This window comes from Triturus cristatus, chromosome 4_2 (assembly GCF_964204655.1).
Source record: "Triturus cristatus chromosome 4_2, aTriCri1.1, whole genome shotgun sequence".
NCBI classification, from domain to species: Eukaryota; Metazoa; Chordata; class Amphibia; order Caudata; family Salamandridae; genus Triturus; species Triturus cristatus.
This window is the reverse complement of record NC_140586.1, coordinates 87,370,148-87,398,048: the sequence shown is the minus strand read 5'-3', so window position 1 is coordinate 87,398,048 and position 27,901 is coordinate 87,370,148. Positions and strand designations below refer to the sequence as shown.

At 45.2% G+C, this 27,901-nt stretch overlaps 1 protein-coding gene across 1 annotated transcript in view; it reads left to right on the top strand.

The window, feature by feature from the left end:
* The window catches only part of LOC146833056 (potassium channel subfamily T member 2-like), a 783,113-nt gene that overhangs the window by 496,772 nt on the left and 258,440 nt on the right, over positions 1–27,901 (top strand). Inside the window, exon 23 of the mRNA XM_085599884.1 lies at positions 9,489–9,623. Coding sequence (XP_085456010.1) covers positions 9,489–9,623 — 135 coding nt within the window. The remainder of the gene's footprint in view (positions 1–9,488; positions 9,624–27,901) is intronic.

The window sequence follows — 27,901 nt, the reverse complement described above, 5'->3', positions numbered from 1 at the left end:
TATATATATATATATATATATATATATATATATATATATATATATATATATATATATATATATTACTGCAGTTCCTTCTAAATCCTCAGGAGGAAAAACGAAAAAATGGCCGCTCGCTTTGATTTTACTTGTCAGTGAACAAGAGTGCTTCGCACTCGAAACGCGTTTGGCAGAGTGGCTGAATAAAGAATTTTGAAGGATCACACACGGCTTCGTTTTTCCTCCTGAGGATTTAGAAGGAACTGCAGTAATTTAACGGGACCCGCTTCTGTGGGGTCCTCCCGTAACGAAGCGACTTCCGCTGTGGTGGAGGCAGTTTATACGCAGAAGACGCCTTCCCATATATATATATATATATAATTACCTACTGGCGGTCGCCAGTAGGTAGTTATAGTTAGGACCACGTTTCCATAGGAAATCCGCAACATTCTATTTTGAATAACTTTGGCGCCGGTTGACGAATCCTCGCGAATTTTTCAAAATAGGTGGGGCGCTACGCTCCGCTCCTACCCTGAAAGTCTCGGGGGGATTCGTCAAGCGGGGGCTGAGATAAAAGGGGGGTCCCAAAACGCGTTTTTCCCATGCATTTTTCCATAGGACCTTTAGACACAGCTACAGCCCGAACGGCTGAACAGAATTACTTGAAATTTGGCAGAGAGGTAGTCCTCAGGTCAAGGAAGTGCCTTTTGTAGGTTTGGTGTAAATCTGTTCAGTAGATTCTGAGAAAATAGCCTTTAAATCAATATATATATCTGAGCCAGCTTACGGTGCGCTTACGGTGCGCTTACCGTACGCGTACGGTGGCGTGCGCGAGCGCGATTCTGATTGGCCCTTAGATCTTAGTAAACATTCGAATCGGTCGAAACCAGGAAGCGGCGGCCGCCATTTTCTCTCTCGCACTCTGACAGGGGGTTGAAAAACCAAGTGCAAAAACATGTAAAGGGGCTGTTTACACAGCTCCCAAGCACCTAGCCATGTCGAGGGAGTCCCCAACGATCCCCCAAGTGAAAAAAGGCAATTTTAATTTTTTCGAAAATTTCGCCGATTACGCTTACCGTACGCGTACGGTAAGAAATAATAAAAAAAATAAAAAAATATCCACATTCTCCCTACCCCGTGTGCAAAAGGTGCCCGAAGGGCACCTTTTGTGCATGGCTTAATAGAGCTAAACAAAACATATATTTTACCTGTCACAACGATGCTCATCATATGTCCTCCATGTGCGCACGGTGCGCGAAGCGCCTCGTGCGTTCATGGCCCATCTAGCGTAACGTGGGCACGCGGTGCGCGAAGCGCACCGCGTGCTCACCGTACAAATTCACTGAAAAAACCATAGGTTTCACACACGTTATAGTTAGGAATTAGCATTTAAAAAACCTTGCAAATTCACTGAAAAAACCATAGGTTTCACACATGTTATAGTTAGCTGGACATTTTACTGATAAAAAACCAATGAAATTCCCCCGTTATAGTTACTGTAGGCAACTATAACTCACGCGACCGTAATCCTCTGCTGATGACATATGTGTCTTTATGAAAAAAAAATATTTGTAATATATGTATAGCTAAAATTTAATGGAAGAAGACATGGGCAAATAAGTGTCTAAATACAGTATTAGCATCAGCAGAGGATTACGGTCGCGTGAGTTATAGTTGCCTACAGTAACTATAACGGGGGAATTTCATTGGTTTTTTATCAGTAAAATGTCCAGCTAACTATAACATGTGTGAAACCTATGGTTTTTTCAGTGAATATATATATATATATATTCACTGAAAAAACCATAGGTTTCACACACGTTATAGTTAGGAATCAGCATTTAAAAAACCTTGCAAATTCACTTAAAAAACCATAGGTTTCACACATGTTATAGTTAGCTGGACATTTCACTCGTGAAAAACCATTGAAATTCCTCGTTCTAGTTAGTGCAGGCAACTATAACTCACGCGACCGCAATCCTCTGCTGATGACGTCAGATATTACATCACTGTATTTAGACACCTATTTACCCATGTCTTCTTCCATTAATCTTTAGCTATACATATATTACAAATATTTTTTTTTCAGAAAGACACATATGTCATCAGTGATGTAATATCTGACGTCATCAGCAGAGGATTGCGGTCGCGTGAGTTATAGTTGCCTGCACTAACTATAACGAGGAATTTCAATGGTTTTTCACGAGTGAAATGTCCAGCTAACTATAACATGTGTGAAACCTATGGTTTTTTAAGTGAATTTGCAAGGTTTTTTAAATGCGAATTCCTAACTATAACGTGTGTGAAACCTATGCTTTTTTCAGTGAATTTGTACGTTTTTTTAAATACTAAGTTATGTAATTATTTATTTTTTTATTTTTTAAAGGTTTTTCACCGTGCACGTACCGTACGCGCACGGTGCGCTTCGCGCACCGCGCGCCCACGTTACGCGGTTCGCAGAATTTTTCCGTTTCTACCGTACGCGCACGCTACGCGCACTCCGCGATTTTTCGAAAAAAAATTAAAAGAAATTTTGGCCCTTGGTGGTCCTTCTGGGACCCCCTGACAAAGGCTAGGCGGTCAGGAACTGTCCACCCTGCCCCCTTTTCACGTTCTCCACCTTTGTTTTTCACCCCCTCAGACTGCGAGAGACAAAATGGCGGCCAACACTTCCTGGTTTCGACCGATTCGAATGTTTACTAAGATCTAACAACCAATCAGAATCGCGCTCGCGCACGGCAGCGTGTGCGTACGGTACATTTTACCGTACGCGCACGGAGCGCGCCTATAGATATATATATTGATTTAAATGCTATTTTCTCAGGAAATACTGAACAAATTTACGCCAGACCTGCAAAAGGCACATCCCTGACATGAGGACTACCTCTCTGCCAAATTTCAAGTAATTCTGTTCAGCCGTTCGGGCTGTAGCTTGGACTAAAGGTCCTATGGAAAAATGCATGGGGAAAACGCGTTTTGGGACCCCCCCTTTTTCTCAGCCCCCGCTTGACGAATCCCCCCGAGACTTTCAGGGAAGGAGCGGAGCGGAGTGCCCCACCTATTTTGAAAATTTCGCGAGGATTCGTCAATCGGCGCCAAAGTTATTCCAAATGGAATGTTGCGGATTTCCTATGGAAACACGATCCTAACTATAACTATCTACTGGCGACCGCCAGTAGATAATATATATATAGATATATATATATATATATATATATATATATTATTGTTTCTCAGAACCACAGCTGTGAATATATATATATATATATATATATATATATATATATATATATATATATATATATATATACACAAAACCACACAGTTGCCCATGAGGAGGAGGCCTCTCAAGCTGTTAACTTCTCCCAGTGAAGAGGGGCAAGAGAAGAGGCAGGCACACAATGCTAACAATCAACGGCCAAACGCGTTTCGGGCTCGCGCCCTTGGTCACTGGCCACACGAAGGAAGACAGACACGAAGGATGCAGTCCTTAATTTTATTTCAAATAAGCCCCGCCCACTGGCCTCCGGGCATGCTGGTAAAAGTAGTCCTGCAATATCAAACCACCGTGGGTCTTTGTGTTGCTCCATCATTATTAATAAATAATTAAGTCACCCCAGTGGGTTTTGCAAAGTAGTCTGTGTCTCTTCCCATGTCAATAGTTCACCTCTACATGGAGCACCAGCTCATCACAAGCATTCCGGTCCTCCGGTGCTCCGGATCCGCCATTGCGCGGCGGGCCCCCTCCGCGACCGAGCAGGCCGCTCAAATCCCAAACCACACAGTTGCCCATGAGGAGGAGGCCTCTCAAGCTGTTAACTTCTCCCAGTGAAGAGGGGCAATGAGAAGAGGCAGGCACACAATGCTAACAATCCACGGCCAAACGCGTTTCGGGCTCGCGCACTTGGTCACTGGCCACACAAAGGAAGACAGACACGAAGGATCAGGCCCTGCAGCCAACCCCTTGAAGGTGCCCACCCCCTTGCCTCGCATTGCCATCAGCTGTACTCAGCAGGGGATCGGCCACCGGGCGCCTAACCCCCCCCCATATGCAGGCAACCAGGGAAGGGGGCATGCAACCCCCTTCCCTGGTCCATCCCCCGGGTCCCAGCCAATTACTAAAAGGGGAGGGGTACTGCACTGCCCCTCTCTCTGGACCCCATTACCCAGAGCCTGGCCCCACTGAGGGCACCCAGTGTGTGCTGTTGGAGCCTGCAGTGGGGGTCTGAATGCACTCGCTGTACTCGGAGCGGACTTACAGTTTTTCCTCACTTGACAGGAGCTGACAAAGCTCTCACCAAGTGAAAGCAGACAACTATGTCCCAAGGGTTGGCACTTCGGGACATACAGAGCAGGCCCTGGGGGGTGGCGGTCCCTATGGCCAATAATGAATCCAGGAGGGTGGTACCTGGACCCCCTCCATACAAATTGTATGTGCTTGCATGATTGAAAATGGCCCTGGAGGGGGGCCGCATACACCTCCCCTTGTAATAATCCTTCTGGCCCGAGGGCGTGGTGGTCCCCAGGGCCTAAAAGGGCCCAGGAGGTATGTGCATGTGGCCCTTTTCTCCTTGTAAACTTAGGCCTTGCTCGGGATGGTGACGGTCCCCAGGGCTATAAATTGCATATGGAGGAGGGCCGCATGCACCCACCTGCCCAATATATTTGTTTGTTTGCCCCGAGGAACTGGCTCACCCAGGGGCTAGAGTTGAAACAAGCACAGGAGACAGCACTTTTTTTTCAGGGATCTGCAATTTCATGGCAACATTTTTTTTTTTAATTTCGGCCCTGGAGGGGTCTCACAGGGACCCCACCACCAGGTTCAGGGGGTCAGGGTTTTTTTACCCTGACCCCTTCTGTTTATGTTTTAACTTTTTTCTTAGGACTCAGGTGAGTTTGAGTCCCAAGATGGATGCCAACACATCCTGGTTGAAGTGATGACAGTCAATCAGATCTCAGCATGAGATCTGTCGGATCCGCAGAGGATTTGCGTCCCTACATATACAAATAATGTTTTCTTTAATAACGCTGAAACTACTGAACGGATTTTCACCAAATTGCAAAAAGGGCTATCTCTGGACCAAGAGCTAGCTTTCTGACAAATTTGGTGTAGTTCCGTTCAGCGGTTCAGGCTGTAGTTGTTTCTAAAATCTCTATGGGAAATTGCATGGGAAAAAGAACCCCCCTTGTTCACGGCCCCAGCCTGATGAATCACCCTGAAACTTTCCACACAGCAGCTGAAGTGAGCGGCAAACTAGTTTTGATATTTCATGAAGATTTGTCAAACTGCGCCAAAGTTATCAGCAAAACAAAAAAATGCTTTTCCAATGGAAACTAAGGGGCTCATTATGATGGCGGTCAGACATCAGGCAGTGTCATATGCTGATGACACTCAGCTGTTGATTGCATTCAGTCCTGACCTTACTCACACAATGATCCGGTTTAAAAATTGTATGATCCATATTAACAACTGGATGGGCAATAACAAACTGCAGCTCAACGGTGGCAAGACCGAGATCATTCTGTTCGGCAGAGCCGAAGAGCATTGGTTTATAAATTGGTGGCCCCAGGTATTGGGCCTATGCCCATCCCCTAAACAAGCAGTCCGTAATCTTGGAATAACTATTGACAACAAGTTATCCATGAAAAATCACGTAAATCTTGTGCTGGGCACCTGTTCTGGGATCCTGCGGAAACTACGTAAAATCTTCAAATGGTTGCCTATTGAAGCCAGGAAACCTCTGGTACAGGGTCTAATTGCAAGTCGTCTGGACTATGGGAATGCCTTATTAGCTTCCCTAAATGAAGATCTTTTTTCCACATTGCAGATACTGCAAAACACTGCTGCCGACTTATCCTAAATCTTCCACCCAGATCCCCCTCAGCCCTTAGCCTGAGGTCTCGTCACTGGCTTCCGGTAAGAGAGGCCATTTCAAAATGTTATGCCTCACCCACAAGATTATATATGGTACTGGGCCCGGTTATTTAGCGAAAAAGCTCAAAAGATACTAGTAAGCAAAAATGTTAAGATCTAGTTCAAAATCTCTTCTCACTCCATTGCGAGTCTGTACTGTACGAAATGGGGGACGATCTTTCTCCTTTCTTGCCCCCTGTCTCTGGAATAAGCTTCCGTCTCATCTTTCCTCCATTGCTGATAACAAGTGCTTTCGGAAGGAATTAAATATGTGGTTATTTGATCGGAAATAACGCTACTGGATATGACCATCAGTATTTTGGAGTTTCCGCTAGGGCAATGAGACCTTGCTGGAGATATGTGCGCTCAATAAGTTCCTCTGACTTTGACTTAGGCTTGTTTCCGTATTACGTTCTGTGTAGTTGCTGGGATGCAAGAATGTTGCATGCATCAAAGGGTGTCCTTTACTTAGTTATTCATCTGCTCTGAGTGAAAGAAGGCCAGTTCGGTTTGGCGGGACCCCAGGCAGATAAGAACCTGCAACAAATTTCAAAATTCTAAACATCCACCAACCAATCGAGGCCTGGATTTCCAACCGCAAGAATGGAAGTTTCTGAAAGCTCTAGTAGCAGCTAACAGGGTCACCTGGGAGCCGGTGGTCAGTGACAGGAGCAACAGGGACAGTTCAGGGGCAGCCAGTTATAATTCCAACCGGTCAAACAGACTATCAACTCGGGAGTTGCTAGTGTGAGTAATGGATTTAGCTTCTTATTTATGGTCCCGCGGGGGTTCCAAATGTTAGGACCCTGGAGCTTGTGAACAGTTAGAATGGTGAAATATTTGTCAATGTTCGAGGAATAAATAACACCAAGGCATGCACAGGACACACAAGTTCTAATCAGAAACTAGGGGGGAAATGTTTTCAGGTTAGGGTTCACTGCACCTTCAAATATCTCAAGAACTGTGGGGCTTATTTACAAGAAACTGACGCATCACTGTGTTAAAGCAGCGATGCGCTAGTTTCCTTGCGCCTGCGAGAGAAACCCTTGCATCACCATGGATGCACCGTATTTACAATACGGCGCACCATGGCTCAAAGACTGACAGATGCGTCAAATTCTGACGTATCTATCAATGTGTGGATTTTGCGCCGACAGAGTTGTGTCGTAAGCCTGACGCCACTCCAGCAATGCATGGGGAGGCCTATTTTTATTGGACTGCGTCACTCCTTACACCTGCTCCAAGCAGGCGTAAGGTTTTGACGCAGTGGTGTACTACAAGTGGCGCAGTGAAATCTTGTAGATTTCACTGTGTCACTTCAATGAGGCTTTCTGGCTTGGGAATGGCCACCCTGCATACATTATACCTGATGCAGGTATAATGTGGCACACAGGTTTACAAGGTGACACATCTGCCTAGATGCATCACTTTGTAAATGGGCACAACCTGGTGCATTGTTTACCCCGCCGCTGCGTCACAAAGTGTCGCAACAGAAGTGCAAAAGTTTCTTATGGGGCTTGTAAATAAGCCCCTATAAGTCATGTATGGATGTTTAAAACAGGTCCAGAAACCATTCAGAAAGGTGGGGTCTTTAACAGGCTTGCGTAATGTCAAAAGGGTGGCAGGCCAAAGCTCAAAGTAAACTCACTAAGATCCAGGTAAGACTTCAAATTACATTAAAATGCATCAATAACTGCCTGTCACTTCAGCAGTAAAACAGTATTTTACCTGCAGCACAGAACATTGATGCACCTTTCCTGGTAAAAAAAAAAAGGTGCATCAAGTGATGCAGCTACGAGGTTTGGCTACATCCATATAATTACAACTTATCATGGACCCAGGGCAGGCTCGGTTCTTCAAGTCAGACTTCACACAGATAAGTCACCTGGACCATGTGCAAGTCCTCCAGGTCAGGGTAGCCCATCTCCTCCTCAGGAAGTCCAGCTCCTCATCTTCCTGGGCAGGGCACAGCAGCAGGGCCTTTCGGTGTCCTAGGATTGGTGCCTGATTCCGGGGAGGTTTCTGCTTACAAAGTTGTGGCCCTATTTAGACTTCCCACCCATCAGATCCTGAAGAACCACTTCTGAGGTCCAGACAAATGCACACTACTAAGTCTATCTACCTGGAGGAGGGGACAACAAGAACTTGTGAAAGGGAAAATGGATTGGACAGACATGGTGCAGACTTCCTAACTGCTCCAAGCATAAGAAGATTAAGATGGGGGTCACAGATGACCACAGGGATTTATTTGTTAATTAGAGGGCATAGTGCAGACAACTCCACTGTTGCCTTTTAAATGATAAATACAAAGAATAACGATTTATTGATGCAATGTTTGTGTTGTAGAGCATACTCTGTCACATTGCAGAAGCAATCAGTAGATGCTGCTCAGGGCCGGATGCCGGTCAATGCCCATAAAGAAAAAATGATTTAATTGAATATTTTGTTGGACAACAAATGTCAAGTGGTTTCAGTTCTTCACATGTAGAATTCCGTTAAATTAAAATTCTTTGAAAATCAGCATTATATTCAACTGGAATTCTATTGATTCGGAATTCTTTGAATAGAATTGCATCCAGTTGGAATTCTCTAGGGCCATTGAAGGGTTTCAGTGAGCTGTAATGCCAGCAGGCCGACATGATATTGAATATTCCTGTGGTCTTTTATTAATCCCATGTTAAGAGGACTTTGGTGTTCAATTTTCAGTTGGGGCTACCTTATATACTTAATACAAACAAACGCAATAAAAGGAGAATATGTACACATTTAAAATAAGTATAAAAATTGTATCTGTATGAAATGTATAGCGTTGTATTTGCACAACTCTGTGCCTCTCTTTGCAAAGCACGAACAATTTTGACGAAGTAATGTAAAACATATTACAAATAAAAAGTCTTGCAAAGGTTTGTTTGCATAAAAAAAACCTGCAAAACTTACTTTAATTTTTGGCAAAAAAAAAACCTGTACAATGTGTGGGGTGGGAAAATCTCCCACTAAGGACTCTGCCCAACGTTGAGGTTTTATTTGTAGCTTGGTGAAGTTACATTTTTTCACCTTTGCAAACCGAACATGCAAAATTATAATTTGTGTAGGCCGTAACAAAATGTTAGGCCTCCGCATTAGTTTCTACAAAATTACATTTATAAATGTTATTTGACCACCGTCGATTAAAAGTCTGATTGAATCCCTCTTCTCAATGTCAGCACGTGAATCCTACTGTTACAGCAGCAGTTTACTTAAATTAATGTTACATTTAATTTTAATGTCACACTCATACACCACCGAATAAATTCAACTCCTTTCACTGAAAAAGCAGATCTTTAGAGGTAAATCAACACCTTTGATGAAAATATAATGCAAATGTTGAGTATAAACATTGTTTAGCCCAGGCTAGTCACTACAATTTCCATTTGGTCAATCGTATCTGATTGGCTGTTTCTGAATGTGAGAGCGATGATCAAAGTTTGTGTTCTGCGGAATGACTATCTGTAATGCTTCTTCTTGACTCCTTGACATTTTCCCCTTGCTTTTTATACCCGCTGCTTTACCTTCTCTTACTCCATATCCCTCTGTGTTATCTGTATTGTGTCCATAGCCTGGATGACCTCCTCCGCTGTGGTGTGACCTTTGCTGCTAACATGGTAGTGGTGGACAAGGAGAGCTCCATGATAGCTGAGGAGGATTACATGGCTGATGCTAAGACCATCGTCAACGTGCAGACGTTGTTCAGGTACGGTGCAGCCTCATATCCACTTTCACTGCCGGAAAGCTGCGAACGAGAGCCCTTCCTGTCTGTTAAGTGTCCAATGCAGGAAGCTCAAAGTGAAAGAATGTGCCTGAGCAAGATGTGAGAGGTGTGGATAAAATGTAGCTGCTTTTTTAAATAAAAGGTGACTCTAAGTGTAAGACTTCCTTCAAGCCATTTGGGCCCTGTGAGATTGTCCAAGAGTGACTATACTCCATTGTAAGGCATTTAATTGAAACCAATAGAGGCGCATATTATGGAGCACTCACCAAAAGTGACACTCCATTACAGATAAAAAAAGAGACTGCCCAAGGTAAAAATCTGTCCCAAGGTGGTCTACTTCATTAAACCTATGGAACAATTGAGATCGACCAAGAGCGAGAATGTTTTCTGAGGGGCGAAACTCCATGCATGCTTATGGGTCTTTGTTTAATTTGATATCTATCACAATGTGTAAATAGGATTGTAATTGTATCCATAGGTGCTTCACTATTAAAATTCTGGAAAAAAAATATAAAATTAAAGTAAATACATACAAATAAATAAACAAAAACAAAATAACCCATACAAAATTCCCCAAAAGAAGCTAATAAAATACATAAATTAGTTTAGGAACAGCAGCACTTGAAAGTCTGCGTCTCTAACTATTTAGCCATACTCGTACATATGGAACTTTATATAATGCAACGTTATATCTCTTTATTATATTCCATATACATGTATGCCTTTCTATGTAGTTATGTATCTAAATATTTATTACTTTACTCCCACGTTGGAAAAAAACCTTCAACTCTCTCCATTTCACTACTCTGTCTCATCCACCTCCACTCTCTAACTCCTCCTAAACCCCATTTACTACTACGATTTCCCATATGAAACTTTCTAGACTCTTCCCTCCTCTATCCCTCCTATAACTCATCCCCAACCTCATTTTACTACAATGATTGTCGAAATAACACTTTCTAGACTATCCCCTCCGCTATCCCTTCTTTGACTCATCCCAAACCAAATTTTTCTTCTATGATCTCCTAAATAATACTTAGACTCTTCCCTCTTCTATCTCCCCCTTATCCTATTCAATACATGTTTACATGTTTACAGCTTGAATGAAAACCTTATTTTTCCTATTCTAAGCCACCATTAATCCATTTTGGGTTCCTGGGTAGCGTGCTACTTGTTCTAATGTACTTCTGTACCTCATCAGGGGTAGTAAGCGATATATGAATACAATTCAAATTTCAGTTAAAACTCCTTCACTGCCAGGGTGTTTAAGTGTCTCTGTGGCGGAGCTTTTTAAAAAAAAAATGGTGTTAAATTCTTCAAGTGCATGTGCCTCTTTGGTCTCGTTGTGCACCCATACAAACCATGGGCCAGATTTATCAAGGCTTTGCGCTTGTGCTAAGTCACGAAAAGTGATAAAAACTAGTGCAAAGGCTTGATAAACTATTTGCTATTGATTTCCACTTGAAAGTAGTCTTAAAATAACACAAAGTAGCTATTTGCACCAACAGGACGTCCCATGGGTGTTCCCATACAACCAACCATGGTTTTTTATGTAAATTCCTATTTCCCAAAAAAGGAAATCAGGGGTTTGCACCAAAGAATATGCCTCCTCAAAGCAGGTATAAAGTTGGAGAAATGTTATTTTTCCAAACGCTTGTAAATTTGCATTTGTGCTGTACGATACAGCACCCATACAGACCTGTAAAAGTCTCACACTATGTCTAAGCATAGTATTTTGTCCCTGAGGGCACCTTTCCAGTACAAAACCCATGCTAGACATCACCCTCATCTTTGCCATATGGTGTAAGAGTTTGTATGCTGTACTATGAAGACTGCAGTGCACCAACACAGGGGGAAGAGAGCAACAGCACTATATCTTAGTAGACATGGCTCTGGCCTGCTCTGTACCTTTCACACAATGTATTGCATCAATCTGTGGTGGCAGTACTACATAGAATGAGTTCTTAGTGAATTTATCCGTATGTGTTTTGACATATTTGCAGCCATGTATTGACAACATCAGTATCTCGTTGCGGTCTGAAGATATAATATGAAGATTCTTTCACCTTTTTTTTTAACTTATCTGCTCAATATTTTGTTGCATCTTCTTAAAATGACAAGCATGGCATTAATACAAGAAATAAAATCTGGAAAATGTTGGTGTGAATGTCTGAAATCAGTGGCACAGATCAGTAAATTTAGGCAAGATCTCTGTGTCACTGTTCATTTGATGACAAAGACCAAACTCAGGACCAAATTGAAAATATAAAATTAACATACTTTTTAATTTTGTACAGCCTAATGTATGTAATGGTGCAAGCCAGACCACACTCAATCTGACTGACTGGTTTTGAGAACATACTGAATATGATGTGTGTCAGATTTTCAGCAATTTTGTTTTTCAAAACATAGGGTGTGGTCAGGTGGCCAAGATGGCGGTCGCATTTTAGCTCAGCCTCCTTCGACAAACATCAAAACCCTCGGCCTCTGAATAATTTTCGGGGTCCCCCCAGGTGGAGGCAATCATTGGAATTGATGCCCTGGAACCTGATGACTGTGCGGAGGGCTCTGTGGGCACTGTGGAGTACGATACCATGGGCGGAGTCCCTCCAAAATGGCAGCCCCTAGTCCCAGCCTGTGAAGGGGGAGACAGCTGGACAGACGATGCTGGAGCCATGCTCCCTTCACTGAAATCCTCCCGGCTGTGTGGCGGCCAAGGAAAAGGATCCCCCATGAGGCGGCAGAAAACATCAAGGTAAGAGGGACCCGCTGGAAAGCCGAGATCCTATGTCTGGGGGAGTACTGCATGGAAGACGGTGCCCCTTTGTTAAAACATCCTGGCACTACATGTGGAGTGGAGCCGCAGAGGTATGTTGGGAGCCGCATCCAAGTGGGGACTGTTGGCCCAAGGAGCACCACCCCTGATCATTGGAGCTGTGGGCTGGGGTCCCCATGGGCAACAGGGGCCCAGGTGGAGTTAGACAAGGTATCCTTTCAGCATAGGATGAGATAAACCGCCACCTGCACAAACACAGACCAAAATGGACAAATTCAACTCCTCAGCCACAGGGGCTGCAGACTCTGCCTGAGTCCCCCTCTACATCAAGAGGAGTGAGACCCCCCCCCCCCCGACCTGACGACCATCCACAGGGCAATACAGGACTCCAGAGAAGCGGTGGAAGCAAAGGTAGGAGGAGTACAGATTGATGTGTCTTTATTGTGCTAAGACCTTCAGAACGTGGCTCATAGAATTACAGAGGTGGAAAAGTGCATTTCGCTGGTTTAGGATGAGATGGTGACGCTAAAGAAACAGGTATCTAAATTACTGTCATCTATGGCGTCCTAGAGGCCCAGGCAGAAGACCGGGAAAACAGATCTTGCAGGAATAATCTCCACTTTGTGGGATTTGCAGAGGGAGTGGAAGCATCTGATGGCGGAAGCATTCCTGGAGAGGTGGCTGGGATGCTGGATTCTAGACACAGATATTTCTCCCCAACAGATGGCTGGCCCAGAGGCCTCCCCTGGTGGACCAAGTGCACCGATTAATTGCAAGTCTGTTTGATGCTATCCTTCGCGCAGCTCGCAAGCTGCCGGACCTCCGTTTTGAAAATGCCTGCTTCATGATCTTACTGGACAACACGAGGGTGGTGCAGCAGAAAGTGCAGTCTTTTGACGAGGTTAAGCAGAAGTTCCGGGCCCTTAACCTCCCTTATTCTGCTTAACCTCCTCTACATGTTGTTGTTCCCAGCTAGACTCAAGGTACTTTTCAATTCAACTGCATATTTTTTTGATACGCCGGAACAGGTGTGGGAATGAGCCATGGAACAAGTGGATTTATCCCAGGTGAGAAGAGTTGGACCGCCGACCTCGGCAGCATCGGTGGTGTCCCCCCAGAGGACCCCTTAGCCACAGCATAGAAGGCACACATGGTCGAGAAGAGCTAGAGCTGTGGTCTGGGGGCGGGTGGTTCTTTCGGACTCGGAGATGGAACAGGACGATAGTGTTGAAAATCAAGCGATGGCTGGGCCCCGAGACAGGAAGGAGGCAGTATTTCTCAGTGGCGATTCACAGTTGATCCCGCCATGAATGCATCCTTTGTTTACTGTTGTGCACTAGGAGTACAGTCTTATGGGGGGGGCTGAGGGATGTCAAGTCAGTGTCTTGAGTGTTGCTCAGAGGCTGAATCTGCATCCTGGGGTGAAGTAGTCCACCTAGGCATTTGCTGACAGTCGAGTTTTCTCCCCTTCATGGACTACTTGGTTTGGTTTGTGAGAGTTAAGCGGGGGCATGTGTAGTGTGTATGGGGGTGGAATGGGTGACATTCCCAAGTTGGGGATGGGGTAGTTTAAAACCAAGGTGAGAGCAATATGGGGTGGGGGAGAGTGAGAGGGGCATGCTCTTGTGTTGTTCGTATTGTTTGTGTTTAGTTTGTTGTCACACGTCTGTCTGATGTTGCCCCAGCAAGTGCTGAGAGAGATGCCCCGAGTGAAGGGATGGTTTCTTGTTACCAGCAAAAATGTTACCAGTTTGATAGATGACCCAGCCTAATAGTGCAGCAATTATGTTTCTCTTGTGGAATGTCAACAGACTGGGGTGTAAAATCAAAAAGGGAATAGTTATGTAATATAGTAGACACACTCCCGATTTTGAGCTTCTCCAGGAGACTCACTTACTTGGTAACACATGCCGATGCCTCCAGAGGTGCAAGTACAAGGTGTTGGCTCATGCAGGGCTCCCAAGGGGCTTCCCTGGTGTGGCAATACTGTCCAAAAAGTTTGTCCCTTTGAGATAGAATGCCAGTGGGTGGCCTAGAGGTTAGCTATGTGGTAGTGTGAGGGGTGTGGGGCTGGAAATCGCTCCTTATCGCCATGTTTATGCCACACCGTGACTTTAGAAACGATTGCTGGATGGCACAGAACACGATTGCCCACAGACAAGGGAAGCATAAGGAGTAGGCGTTCCGACTGGAGCAATGGCTCCTCTTACTCAAGGCATTCTGGGCATATGGGGGCAGACAGTAAACCGATTTGGCGCTGAAGGCCACGAGGCAGGAATATGATGGACTGGTGACCCAGGCAGTGCAACAGCACTATCTTGGGTTTCAAAGGAAACTGTGCGATATAGGGGACAAGGCAGGCAACTCATGGCCTAGTTTTGGAGAAGAGAGGAGGCGGTGCATTGAGTGGCACAGGTGCGGTTGGCAAACGGAGACCTAGACAAATATGGAATAGCACAGGCATGGGCGTTCGCACACTACTGCTGTACGTTGTATGCCCCCCCGCCAGGGCCGGTTGAATGAGGACATTGGGGCTTTCCTTGGGTGGTCCCGATATTGGACGAGAAAGACCATGTGAACCTAGAGGTGGCCTTCACATTGGAGGAGGTGGGTACAGCGGTACAAGCAATGTTACCTGGGAAGATGTCAGGGGCAAACTCAAATTGTTTGAGGTCGCGCATGACAAGGGGGTGCTAACACCAGATTTCAACCACGTGATAATATTAGTTATGCCCAAGGAGGGGAGACCGGTAAACTCCTGTTCCTTATATCGGCTGTATCTTATCTGAATACAGAAAGTAAGATCTTAGCCAAGATTCTAGCCCCCTGTCTTCTGTGTGTGATTACAGGCCTGGTCCACCCAGACCAAATGGGTTTTATGCTGAGATGAGCTACATGGCTAAATCTAAGGCGCTTACCGCTGTGGTTGGATAAGCTCAAAGCAGATAGCGAACCCCAGGCGATACTGTCCCTAGACGCACTGCAGAGAAAGAGTGTGATACCATTGATTGGCGGCATTTGCTAAGAGTGTTTAGGTGTTTTTGTTTTGGGACTCAGTTTTGTCGCTGGGTGGCTTTATCAGGTACTCATTGAGGAGGTCTGGGTGAATTGGGTCACATCAGAACCCTTTCTCCTTGGGCACGGCACAAGACAGGGGTGCCCGCTGTCACCTCCGCTGTTCGCACTCTGTCTGGAGCCATTAGTTTGCTGCGTGCGACGTAGGGTTGACATAGTAGGGTTTCCCCAGGTGGCGAGTGCACCAGAAAAGGTGTCCCTTTATGTGGATGACATGTTGGTCTATGTATCATTGTAGGTGTTTCAGGTCTTTGAATCTTATTTGGGGTACTGCATTAACTGGGATAAATCTGTGCTGTATCAACTTGGAGAATATGAGGTTCCGCAGCCCCTGCTGGGTGTCTTCAGGCAGATAGGATGGCCTTTAAATACTTGGGCATAGAGGTAATGCTGGATAGGGAGTGGTTTTTGGAGCTCAATTTGGGATGAGTGATGGAGGACTTTCGAGCAGATGTGTAGTGGTGGCAAGCGCTCCCCTTGATTCTCATGGGTCGGGCACCGTTGTATAAGATGATTGCCCTGCCAAGCTCCTCTACGTGCTACAGAATACTCCCTTTCCAGTCCCAGAATGCTATTTATTCTGCCTTGATCGCATTCTTAGGACCCTCCTCTGGAATGGGGGCACCCCCAGAGTGGTGCAATGGATGCTGTACGGCTTGGCCTACAATGAGGGACTGGCAATCCCAGATATGAGAGCGTATCACAGGGTGGTGCAATTACAGGTAGTTAATGCATGAGGGAACTGTCCATAGGATGAGCCAGCCTACCGGGTAGAGGGGGTTGACATGGAAGCCCAGACCTACCTCCACTACGTCTATGGGAGGGAGACCCTGCTGGCTCTTCCTGGGCCCGCCTGGGCAATGTTGAGGGCATGGGATAAGGCAGTGTGGGATTTGTGTTGTCAGGGAAAGCACACGCTGGCTACTCCCTTGTGGAGAAGCACAACTTTACCAGAGGTGGGGGGGCTTGGGGGATTCCACAGTCGGGAGAAGATTGGGATAGAGACAGTGGGTGACTTGGTGTCTCCTGGGGGTGAGCTTAAAACGTTTGAGATGCTGCATCAGGAATACAACCTGCCCCCCATGCAGCAATACTGCTCTTGAGATATCAACAGGGATGTCATCAGTGATGTCACTGACCATGTCATGAGTGATGTAATATGTGCAGTCTTAAGCAGTGCATTACGGGGACGTAATTTATAGTTAGCTCAGCTAACTATAACTGCTGAATTTCTATGTTTTTCTGTGAGTGAAATCTGAGCCTAAATTTAGCGTCCCCGTAACCTTTGGTTTTGCAGTGAATTTCTAAGTTTTTATAAATGTATTTCCTACCTATAACTTCCCTGTAACCTTTGTTATTTTTGCAGTAAATTTCTAAGGTTTTTTTAAATTCTATTTCCTAACTATAACGTCCTTGAAACTTTTGTTTCTTTCAGTGAATTTCTATGCTTTTTTTATTTTTTATTTCCTAACTATAACCTGAAACTTTTGAGAGTGGGTGTATGAGTGGCTGTATAGGTCGGCGAGTGAATGTATGAGTGGCTGTATGGGTCTGTGAGTGGTTTTGTGAGTGTGTGAGTGGTTGTATGGCTCTGCGAGGGAATGCGTCAGTGTCTGTGAGTGTGTATGAGTAGCTTTATGGATTGGTGACTGGGTGTGTGAATGTATGTGTGTGTGTGTGATTGTGTGCGTCAGTGGGTGTGTGAGTGCCTGTGTGGGTCTGTGAGTGGGCCTGTGAGTGCCTGTGTGGGTGGGTGTGCGAGAGCCTGCATGGGTCTGTGAGTGAGTGAGTGGCTGGCCAGTTCTGTGAATAGGTCTATCAGTGTCTACATGGATCTTTGAGTGTCTGTGTGGGTCTGGGAGTGGGTCTGGGAGTGCCTCTGTTGGTCTGTGAGTGGCTGTGTGGGTCTGTGAATGGGTGTGTGGGTGGCTGTATGGGTCAGTGACTGGGTGTCTAAGTGGCTGTATAGGTATGTGAGTGGGTGTGTGAGTGTCTTAGTGGCTGTGTGTGTGTGAGTCTGTGAGTGGCTGTTTGAGGGCCTGTGCAGGTCTTTGATGGGGTCTGTGAGTGCCTTTGTGTAGATCTTTGAGTGCCTGTGTGAGTGGGTCTGTGTGAGTGCCTTGTGTGAGTGCCTGTGTGGATCTTTGAGTGGGTATGTGAGTGTCTCTGTGGTTCTGAGTGCCTTTGTACGTCTGTGAGTGGCGGTGTGGGTCTGTGAGTGGCTGTGTGGGTCTGTGAGTGGCTGTGTGGGTCTGTGAATGGGTATGTGAGTGCCTCTCTGGGTCTGTGAGTGGCACTATGGGTCTGTGGGTGTGCGAGTGCCTGCATGGGTCTGTGAGTGGGTTTGTGAATGCTTGTGTGGGTTTGTGGGTGGATGTGTGAGTGATTCTGTGGATGACGTCATCAGTGATGTCATTTGAGATTTCAACAGTGATGCCATCAGTGATGTCACTGACCATGTCATGAGTGATGTAATAAATATGTGCGATCATAAGCAGTGCATTGCAGGGACGTAAGTTATAGTTAGCTCAGGTAACAGTAACTGCTGAATTTCTATGGTTTTGTATGAGTGAAATCTGAGCCTAACTATAATGTCCCTGTACAGAGATGTTATAGTGCAGTGATTTTCTTAGTCTTTTAAATTCAATTTTCTAACTGTAACGTTCCTGTCATCTTTGTTTTTTCAGTGAGTTTCTAAGTTTTTTAAAAATTATATACCCTAACTCTAATGTCCCTATAACCTTTAGTCTTTTCAGTAAATTTCAGCTTTTTAAAAATGTTTTTTCATAACTGTAACCTCTAACCTTTGAGAGTGGGTGTGTGAGTGGCTGTATAGGTCAGTTAGGGGAGTGTGAGTGGCTGTATGGGTCTGCAAGTGAGTGGTTTTGTTGGAGCGAGAGTGGGTGTGTGAGTAGCTGAATGGGTCTGGGAGTGAATGTGCAGATAGCTTTATGGTCTGAGTTGATGTTTGAGTGGCTGTATGGGTGTGTGAGTAGCTGTATGGGTTGGTAACTGGGTATGTGAGTGGCTGTATGGGTCTGTGAGTGGGTGTATGAGTATCTTAGTGGGTGTGTGTGTGGGTGTCTGTGAGTCGGTGTAGGAGTGCCTGTGTGGGTTTGTGAGTGCCTGTGTGGGTCTGAGTGGGTCTGTGAGTGCATGTGTGGATCTGTGAGTGGCATTATGGGTCTGTGAGTGGGTGTGTGAGTGCCTTTGTCAGTCTGTGTGTGTGTGTGTGTGTGTATATGGGTGTGAGTGCTTGTCTGGGTCTGTGAGTAGATCTGTGAGTGGCACTTTGGGTCTCTGAGTAAATGTGTGAGTGCTTGTATGGGTGTGTGTGAGTGAATGTATGAGTGCTTGTATGGGTCTGTGAGTAGGTGTGTGAGTGGCACTATGTGTCTGAGTGTGAGTATGTGAGAGCATGTGGATCTGGGAGTGGAGGCGTGAGTGACTGTGTGGATCTGTGAATGGGTCTGTGAGTGGTTGTGTAGGTCCGTGAGTGGCTGTGTGGGTCTGTGAGTAGGTGTGGAAGTGGCCCTATGGGTCTGTGGGTGGCTGTGCCGGTCTGTGGGTGGGTGCATAATTGTTTGTGTGGGTCTGTTATTGGGTCTGTGACAGGTTGCGTATCTGTGAGTGGCTGTGTGAGTGGTGCTATGGCTTTTGGACATTTGCTTACTTTGGGTAGGTATAACATACTTTATTCGGTTATTACAACCATGAAAGTGTACATCCAACAGAAAACTTCATCAATTAAAAATAATTAATGCACAGAACATCAAGATACAGTATAGCATTGCATAGCGCCCTGGGGGCTGGTATCTGCGGAGCGGGCAGTAATTCAAAACAGGTAACACCATATGAACCTTTCTGCAGCACTGCAATTCGATATTAAGATCGTATCCCAAGAAAAATGTCTATAAAACATAAAATACATAACACAATAATGGACTGTACAGTTAAAAAAATAAAAACATGTATGTTGAAGGAATATTAACAATAATAATAAATTACAGCCCTCATTCTAGATCATACCAAGGGATAAAGTGATCAGGGCTTTAAAATCAGTGCATCTAGCTGTCCCAGCAGTAAACACTCGCTAAATAGTAAACCACAACCCCAATAATGGAGTCACTTCCAGGACTAAAGTGATCTTTGCTTCAATATCAATGCAAAGTAAATGCAGCAATGAATGTACATAGATGGTATGCAACAAAGGCACCATAAGGCCCTTGCATTAAAATTAATTACAATAGAATAAAACAATTATTCAGAATTGAGGGTGTAGAAAAAAGAGGACCATCGAACATTTACACATCCCCTTTTAAGATTACTCTTCATTTGTATAAAACTGCTTCTAAAAATGTGCTAACAGCGAAAATGTTTTTAAAAGATGTGTCGGTCTTTGAAATCCTAAGAGCTACCTGATAGCGAGAGACCCCCAGTTCGCGACATATGGGAATGATCTACTTAAGGTGAGGGATAGAATACTCTGGGCAGAAAAAGAGTAGATGTAATTCATTCTGATCACCCTGATTGCTCATAGGACAAACCATAGTTACCTATTCTTTACTCCATTTGTGAGTGAATGATCTTCAAGGTAGCGTCCCCATGCAAAATCATAAACAAAGGCTCTTAGGAAAAGAGGATGGTATCCGATCTAAATATTCCTCAAAAAATGGTAAAAATGTATAATCAAGGAACTTATTCGTCAAGGATTCCACAGGACTTCTAATTATAAGATCATCATCAATGTATGCCCAATAGGTAGTTATCAATAAGTTTTTATCCATTTTAATTTTGTTTGATTGGCCCAAAATCTAAAAAGTCCTAGTTTGCCCATCCAGGTGGACACATGTTTGATCCAGGGCAGGGATTTAGCACTTGGTAGCTTAAGAACTTCATCAAGCGAGTCCCTGTAATCAGCAAGCTCTGGAGTACTCCAAAGGCAGACCCAGTAGACTAATATTTTTAGTATGGCCACGTTGGTTACTCTTTTTAACCCAGTTCAAGATACAGCGGGATAAGGGGTGAACTGGATGGAGGCAGAGTAGGTTCCTAGCAAAGTTGTTTTCCGCCAGTGCCAGGGGCTGAACATCCACGTAACCCCATATTTCAGCCCCATATAGTGAAGCCCCTTGTACCTTAGCTTGATATATCTCCAGGATATGCGATACATGTGACACCATTTTCTTTTGCGTCCTAATAATAGCATTAGACCTATGCTCAATTAGGAGCCTGCTTTTGGTCATTTGATCCATCCACTTGAAGCTGTCTTTGAATCGTAGCCCTTGGTAGTCAAAGTTATCTATCCTTTCAAGTGTCTCATTTTCTCCCCGAATGACTGCTTTTCCTTTCTTGACCCCCTTTCCCATTATCATAAATTTGGTCCTGTTAACTTTAATTCAAGGCCACTGGTCTTGCAAAAGTCTAAATATGTGTTAACCAAGGTCTGCAGCTCCATGGGGGACTTCGAGATGAGGAGGGAGCCATCAGTAAATGATAAAATCTGCACCTCGCTATTCAAGGTTAAGGAGTCGTTTACACAGTTTTCTAGAACTTCGACTACATTGTTTAAATACAGGGAGAACAGCGTAGGTGCAAGAACGCAACCTTGGAGAGCTCTATTTTCGATCGGGATGCGTTCTGTTAGTTCACCATTCGGACCCCAGCGAACCTGTGCAAAGCTGTACTTATGCAGTTTACTTAGAAGATGTACAGGATTGCTAGGAACTCTTAGGTTGAGTAGGACATGCCATAGCTTTACACATGGGATGAGATCAAAAGCAGCTCTAAGATCAATAAAAGCTACATAGAGTTTATCTTGTTTTAGAAGGATAGTTTTCCAGTAGAATAGCGAAGATCTAAAAATCTGATCAATGGTGCTAACCTTTGACCTAAAGCTAGCTTGGTATGGTGACATTATTTTATTGGTCTCCATCTAGTCAATCAATGTATTCAAAACTTGTCTGCTAAAGATTTTCTGGGCATTGTCTATCAGGCGTATTGGCCTGTAGTTAGCTGGGTTGCTAGCATCCCCTTTTTTAGGTCTCGCCTGACCCAGCGCATGCGCTGGTCTGGCGAGACTTATTGAGAGGGCTCCAAAAAGTGCTACCAGGCCAGCCTAGAGCTACAGTGCATGTGCGCGGGCGCGCGTGCAGCGCTTTACCGCGATTACCTTCACTTTCACGGCCGCTTTGATGTTTGATCGCGATCCCTTTCACTTTTGCGGTCGCACGGCCACTTTGCATAGCCAATAGGTCTCGCTTTTGGGACCTTATAAGTATTTAGTTATGCACCTGTTGCATGGCTAAACACTTATAAGGTCCCAAATGCGAGACCTATTGGCTATGCCAATGCTTGTTATATATAGTTATGATCTCCATCCAGGATTCGGGTATCCCCCCGCTCCCCTGCTGAGATGGCGTTAGCTAGCAAATTAAAATGAGTTGACCAGTTTTGTGGTTCAGTTTTACAGAGATCTCCTGGGATTTTATCCGGGCCTGGTGCTTTAGCCAGTTTAAGCGAATTTATGGCACTAGTAGTCTTTTCAAGACCAAAGGAAACTGGAGTAGTATCTGCCTCAAGCATTGCAAGTTGTGGTAAGGTGGGACCAGCCTCACTATTAGCTCTGCCAAATCATTATTCTCGTTTACAGAATAAAGAGCAGAAACGTGTGCCACCCATTTCTAAGGAGAAATATTAAAGCAGGAGGCTTCACACATTCGAGTTTATTAGCCGCTACTAATTTCCAAAAGATTCTACTATCCTTGATTTTACTAGGAGCAAGCAGTTCCTGCCAGTAGTTATCCTCCTGGTCTCTTTTGGCCTGTCTCAGTCCAGCTTTATAAGTACTTCCGGTCGTACGAATGTTAGGTCTATCACCCTCAATAATGGCCAGACTCCACAAGCTCTTTCCTGTTTAACATGCTGAGTCAAACCATATATTTTCTTTGTTATGCGTGTTGTTAGTAACAATCACCTCTTTATAAAAGACCTTTTCTAGCTCACTAAACAGCTGGTTATGCACAGTCAAAATAGGGATACTAGCTACTTCTAGCCCTTCAAATTGTTCTAAGCAGACAAACGGTTTATATAGTTCTGTATATAATTTTTGGTTTGCCAGGACTTTGGGCCATTTAACAGAACGGCGGTTGTTGGTTACAACTAGGCAGGAACAGCTGTAAACAGAACGTTACTCTCCGATAACAAGGACTTACCAGAGAGAGTCACCTCAAGAGAATTGTGGTCGCTATCAGACCTTACATTAATTTCCATATCAGCCAACAGTGGCCACAATCTCACATCAATCAATACGTAGTCAATTACACTAGTACTTGTTCCCCTTTTAAATGTTGGTGCTCTATTAGGATTAGAGATGGTATGCCCATTTAAAGGTAAACGCCATCTGCTAGTTACTAACAAGGCTACTTGTAATGCGCTAGTAGAGAGATTTTTCCTCAATGGTAATATCAGTGCAGGAATGCCCCAGTGCTCATCCTCCTCTGCGGGGATCTCTTTTAGAAAAGTACAGGGTTCAAAGGAAGTACTAAAATCCCCTGCCACTATTACTTTTGGATCAGGGTGTAATGTATCCAATGTAATATCTAGCACTGCTATGACAGGGGATTTATCATTCGACTTTACTTTTGTGACGTACGTGTTAGATAAGGCCAAGGAACGTCCCAAGGGTAAGCTAGCTATAGTCCTTACTTAGGGTACTTAAAGGGGAGAACCATGGGCTCTGCTCTCACCAGGAGACGACATAAAAGAAACCGCTTGTCACACTCACTACAGATCAGAGTGCGCTCCAATAGAGCACTGATGCATTCACCTCCATTAAGGATTCCAAACAGTTTTGCTGTGGTGATTGTTTATGCCAATGCTTTATTATCATGTACCTAACACAATAATCATCATTAATTCCATTGTGTAATATGCACAGACATCTCAGGTAAATTCTGATGCAATTATATAAACTGTTCAATTGGAGGCATTCCACCATGGCGAGTGTCAGCCACAGGATGTTCCCCTGACAACTAGCCCTTGGTTTATGTTGTTACCTCGATTATGTCAAATTTATTTTTGAACCATTCACTAGGAGGTAACCACCCACCTGTGACCAAGGCGACTTGATCGCTGAAACGTGTTGGGAGTTTGTGCTTCTCATACATGTACCCTGGATTAAATTTCATGTGCAAGCTATACTGGAGTGTGCATTTCTTTTTTCCGGGAGCCAGGAAAGAGTGAACCTTGGTATATCATAAGGGCTACCAAGGCGTAAAATCAATAGGCCATTGATGCAGGACATGAGAGAGTGTTTTCTGTCTCCACAATAGTCTGTCAGGTGCGCTTCATCATCCAGCAGAGCACAGTAGTGGAAGCATGGCACATTCATCTTCTTATATCCTAACAAGATATGACAAGGTTTTGTGTGTGCGCGCGCAAATAAAATATATTTTGACATTTACAAGAAAATAAATTGTTCATGCATTACATTACTGAAAATCAAGGCAAATAAAATACTCAGAGTAATATGCACTGATGGTGTTTTTCTCATTAATGTCAATTTAAAGCGCTTCTGAAGAACCATGAGCAGTGTTAATACCCCAAGGATTTAGTTGTTCCTCAGCTGTATCTAGTCAACAAATGTATAATGCAAACCGTAAAGCACATGAGGCCATACAAAGAAAATGGGACAAATATTGAAAGGAAACCATGAAGGTATATTTAAGGTTCAAATCATTGCTGAAGGCAAAATAAATGGTTAAAATCAATCAGTTTGACTTTTAAATCACGATATAGCACAGAATAAAATACAGGAAATAATCGAACATAACCAGGTTTAGTTCCATTCTAGTAAATAAATGAAAGTAATAGATTAGAGGTCATACTGACTTGGTACTGCCTCCCTAAAGTCACTGAGATTGAGCCCAACACCCAAGAAGGGGCTTCTTTAATTATGTGGTTTAAAATGGAGGTCATACATTCAGTACAATTGTGCAAGAGTCACACGGTTTGAACCAGTCACATTAGAGAGACAGCTCACATTCTTAAAATTATCCCACAGATTCACTTAATGCAGTCTCCATCCTTGGTGCCCTGCCTTCAGACACCTAAATTGCTAATGCAAATGTTGTTACTTAATATACAATGACAAGTTCTCATGACGAATCACACCACGGTCCCAATAGATAAGTCTTTGGAAAACATTCATTCTCATGGGAACAGCGTGCTACTGGACTCTAAGGGAAACAAACACCGTTCTGTACCTTGGAAAGTGACATTACATCTCAAAACAGTGTTTACAAACTTGCTTGTGCATGAATACGCTGTATGCTGGGTAAAACAAATGACAAGATGACTGTGTAGTGAAAGAGGACTGAAAATAATGTTAGCCATTTTGAATTTGAGATGCACACTGATACATGTTAGAATAAATGCAATCAGCTTCACATACATGTTATTTATTATCACATTATTACTATTATATATTCAAAAACATTTGTCAGCACCTAGTGGTGTAACAAAACTTGAGGGTGCCGGCCTGCAAAGCACATGCAGGGAGCCACCTACGCCCCGGACCCAGTCCGAAGGTCTCTGGCCAGGGGCCTGCCAGTGCCAGAGGGGACCCCCAGAGTTCGGGCCCGCACCGCAGGGGCTGCAAGGGCGTTAGTTACGGCACTATTAGCACCTTGTGAGGCATTATTGTACTCAATGTAAAAAAGCTCATGGTGTAAGAGTAACAGTACAACCTAAAATTGTTGTCAAGATAGCAAGATTCTGTCGGACGAAGGAATGAAGATATTAATTCTTAAATCTCTCAGCAATGCAACTTGTTGTTTGGCAGTCACACAACCTGTGAGTTTGTGAATCAAAGCGTTTGCAATCGTAAAACCTTTTAGTACATCAGGCTCTGCGTCTGTTTCTCTGTCTCACTGATTTGCACTTTACCTCTACTTTGCACTCATCCCCCCTTGCTCACACCTCGCCCTCCTCTATTATTTTAATGTCTTACTTTTGCCTCCGCATAGTTTCTTCCTCCCAAAAGCTGATGTGCTTCCTGTGCCATGTGTGGCACAGCCTCTCCACCATTAGCCCATGTGCTCATACGGAAGAGTCACTTTTAGGGGGAGAACCAGCTTGTGCCTACACACCCTTGGTTCACAGATCATTCTCAAATAACTCCTTATTTAGGGTGCAACCTAGTGTAACTCATCTTTTTGCTTAAAAAATGAAATGACCTCCTCCTTACAAAACGGTCATCCACCAAGCCAATGTATTTTACTATAAAGTTAGGGATGTGCCAGCCTTTAATTTATTTACCAATTAAATGATGTAACTTATGTGGAAATGCCCCCATAACCCAGTGTGTAACGCAGTATGATGGTGCCCCCCCTAAAGAATATGATGAAGGGCCAGTCTCCCATGTCTCACAAATATTTCTAGGCCTTGGACTGAATAGGGGGGGGGGGTGCCTAAGTGTTGGGGGACCTCTTAAAAGGTGGTGACCCTGTCAATAGAAGCCCAAACTAAGGTATCATCACGACACATACAACTCTCTGCCCTCTGCGAGTGTGGAATCACGGTCACTCTTGACGCTTCTGCGTCTCTTACCTGGGCTGCTTCTATTAACTGTGAAGTGATCAGGGCAAAATATCACCTGGTTCTACAGTATTGGATCTTTCATAGATTCACATGCTTGAATGATCCCCGTCGTCGTAGTGGGAGTCCCACGGTATACATATAAAAGCAGTAGATAAAACTACTATGGGCTACCATGCAATGAAGGCAATGAAGAGTCACTGCAGTAGCCTATCCACTTTCTTTTGTAAAAAAGAACCAAACTTAAGCAACAGCAAATCAGTCGACGGCACCCTCTAGAACAATCCCAAGAGAGGCTAGGTTCCTCATATTTTCTACCGCACGTCGTGTGAAAGGGAGTCTCCCTGAGCTCTGCTCAGTTATCTCATGTTATCCAGTTTTCTAACCAGTATGTTGGAATCTTCAAAGAAAGGTCTCTTCAGGTCGTGTGGATCATGTGGTAAGAAGCGGCTGCATGCTGAGGATCCACATAAGAGCTGCATCTACTGCCTTTACTCTCAACATAAGGTAAAAGACTGGGGGCGTGGCTTGGTGCCGATGGAGTGAGCAGCACAGCTCGCGCGCTCCGTCCGGCCGCCATCGAGAGCCATCCTGACGCCCTAAGCCCTAAGAGGGACGACAGCCCCGACAGCGCACCCCGCAACTATACGAGGGGAGAGGTGCATTCCAGAGACGTTGGAATCCTGTCCCGCTGGGCAAAGGCAGAGAATTTGCGACTTTTGGGAGCAGCCGGGAAGGCGAGCCAAGATGGCAGCGCCCATGGAGCAATAGCAGAACCAAGACGAATACTTTATCAGTGGCGAGGACCCGATCGCGGTGAGGCGAGGACCAGGATGCCTCTCTCGCTTCGCTGGTTTGAGGTCTGGAAATCGACCCCCAGGACTCCCCACGACGGCAGCGGTTGAGTTGAGTGGTGACGGGCATGGAGCTGCCGAAACCCTCACGTGACAAGCCCTGGAGCGGGGTCCGATAACTGTTCAGCATGCGGAACGGAGGGGGTGGTCGATACTCCCCAGAGAACGCAGCGATGGCCTGACTGGCAGTCAAGAAGGCAACGGCAGAGGAGGTCCCTTCCTCCCCCTCTTGGTGGGACAAGATCAGCGAAACCTGCGGGCCTTCGGTAGGAGCTTGCAGAAGAGAGTAACTGCACTGCCCCAGATGAGAGCAACGCAGCAAGGGCCCCGGCGCAAGCGGTGAAGAGCCCTGTGTATCCTACGGGCCAGGAGGCCCTTGGAAAGCGGGCCCTAGTGGGGGAAGTGAACAGAGAGCCAAGCGAAGGCAACTAATACCAGGGGTCTGGAGGAGTAATAAGTCCTCCCCATGAGCGACTACCTGAACTGAGGCCTGCAGCGGGAGGATAGTGCCAGCGGGGAGACCTGGCACGGGCGAGTATGCCCGGCTGAACTATTGAGGCCAGAGTGGGCCCAAGGACTGCCCGCACCGGGGCATCACCCGCAGAGCGGCAGAGAGACGCTGTTGGTGCGCCCAACCCGGAGGGCCACGCCGGGAGAATACCTGGGCTGGAGGAAGCGGGAGGGGCCCCCGAGCGAGGCCCTAAGGGCACCAGTGAGCGTAAGTGAGAGGGTACAGCCCAGAGAGGACAGGAGTGAGCGACAGAATCGCTGAGCTGGGACCCCACCGCGGGGAGACCTTAGCATATTAGAGGCCGGGAGACCCCCGGGGAGGAGTCTTTTGAGAGCGTGCCCCGGCTGGGTCACCAGCAGCGCCCAGGGACCCTAGCTGCGGAGGAAGCTGAGAGCCGGAGACCAGAGAGGGAGCAGGCCCTCCTCGTGACAACGCCACTCAGCAG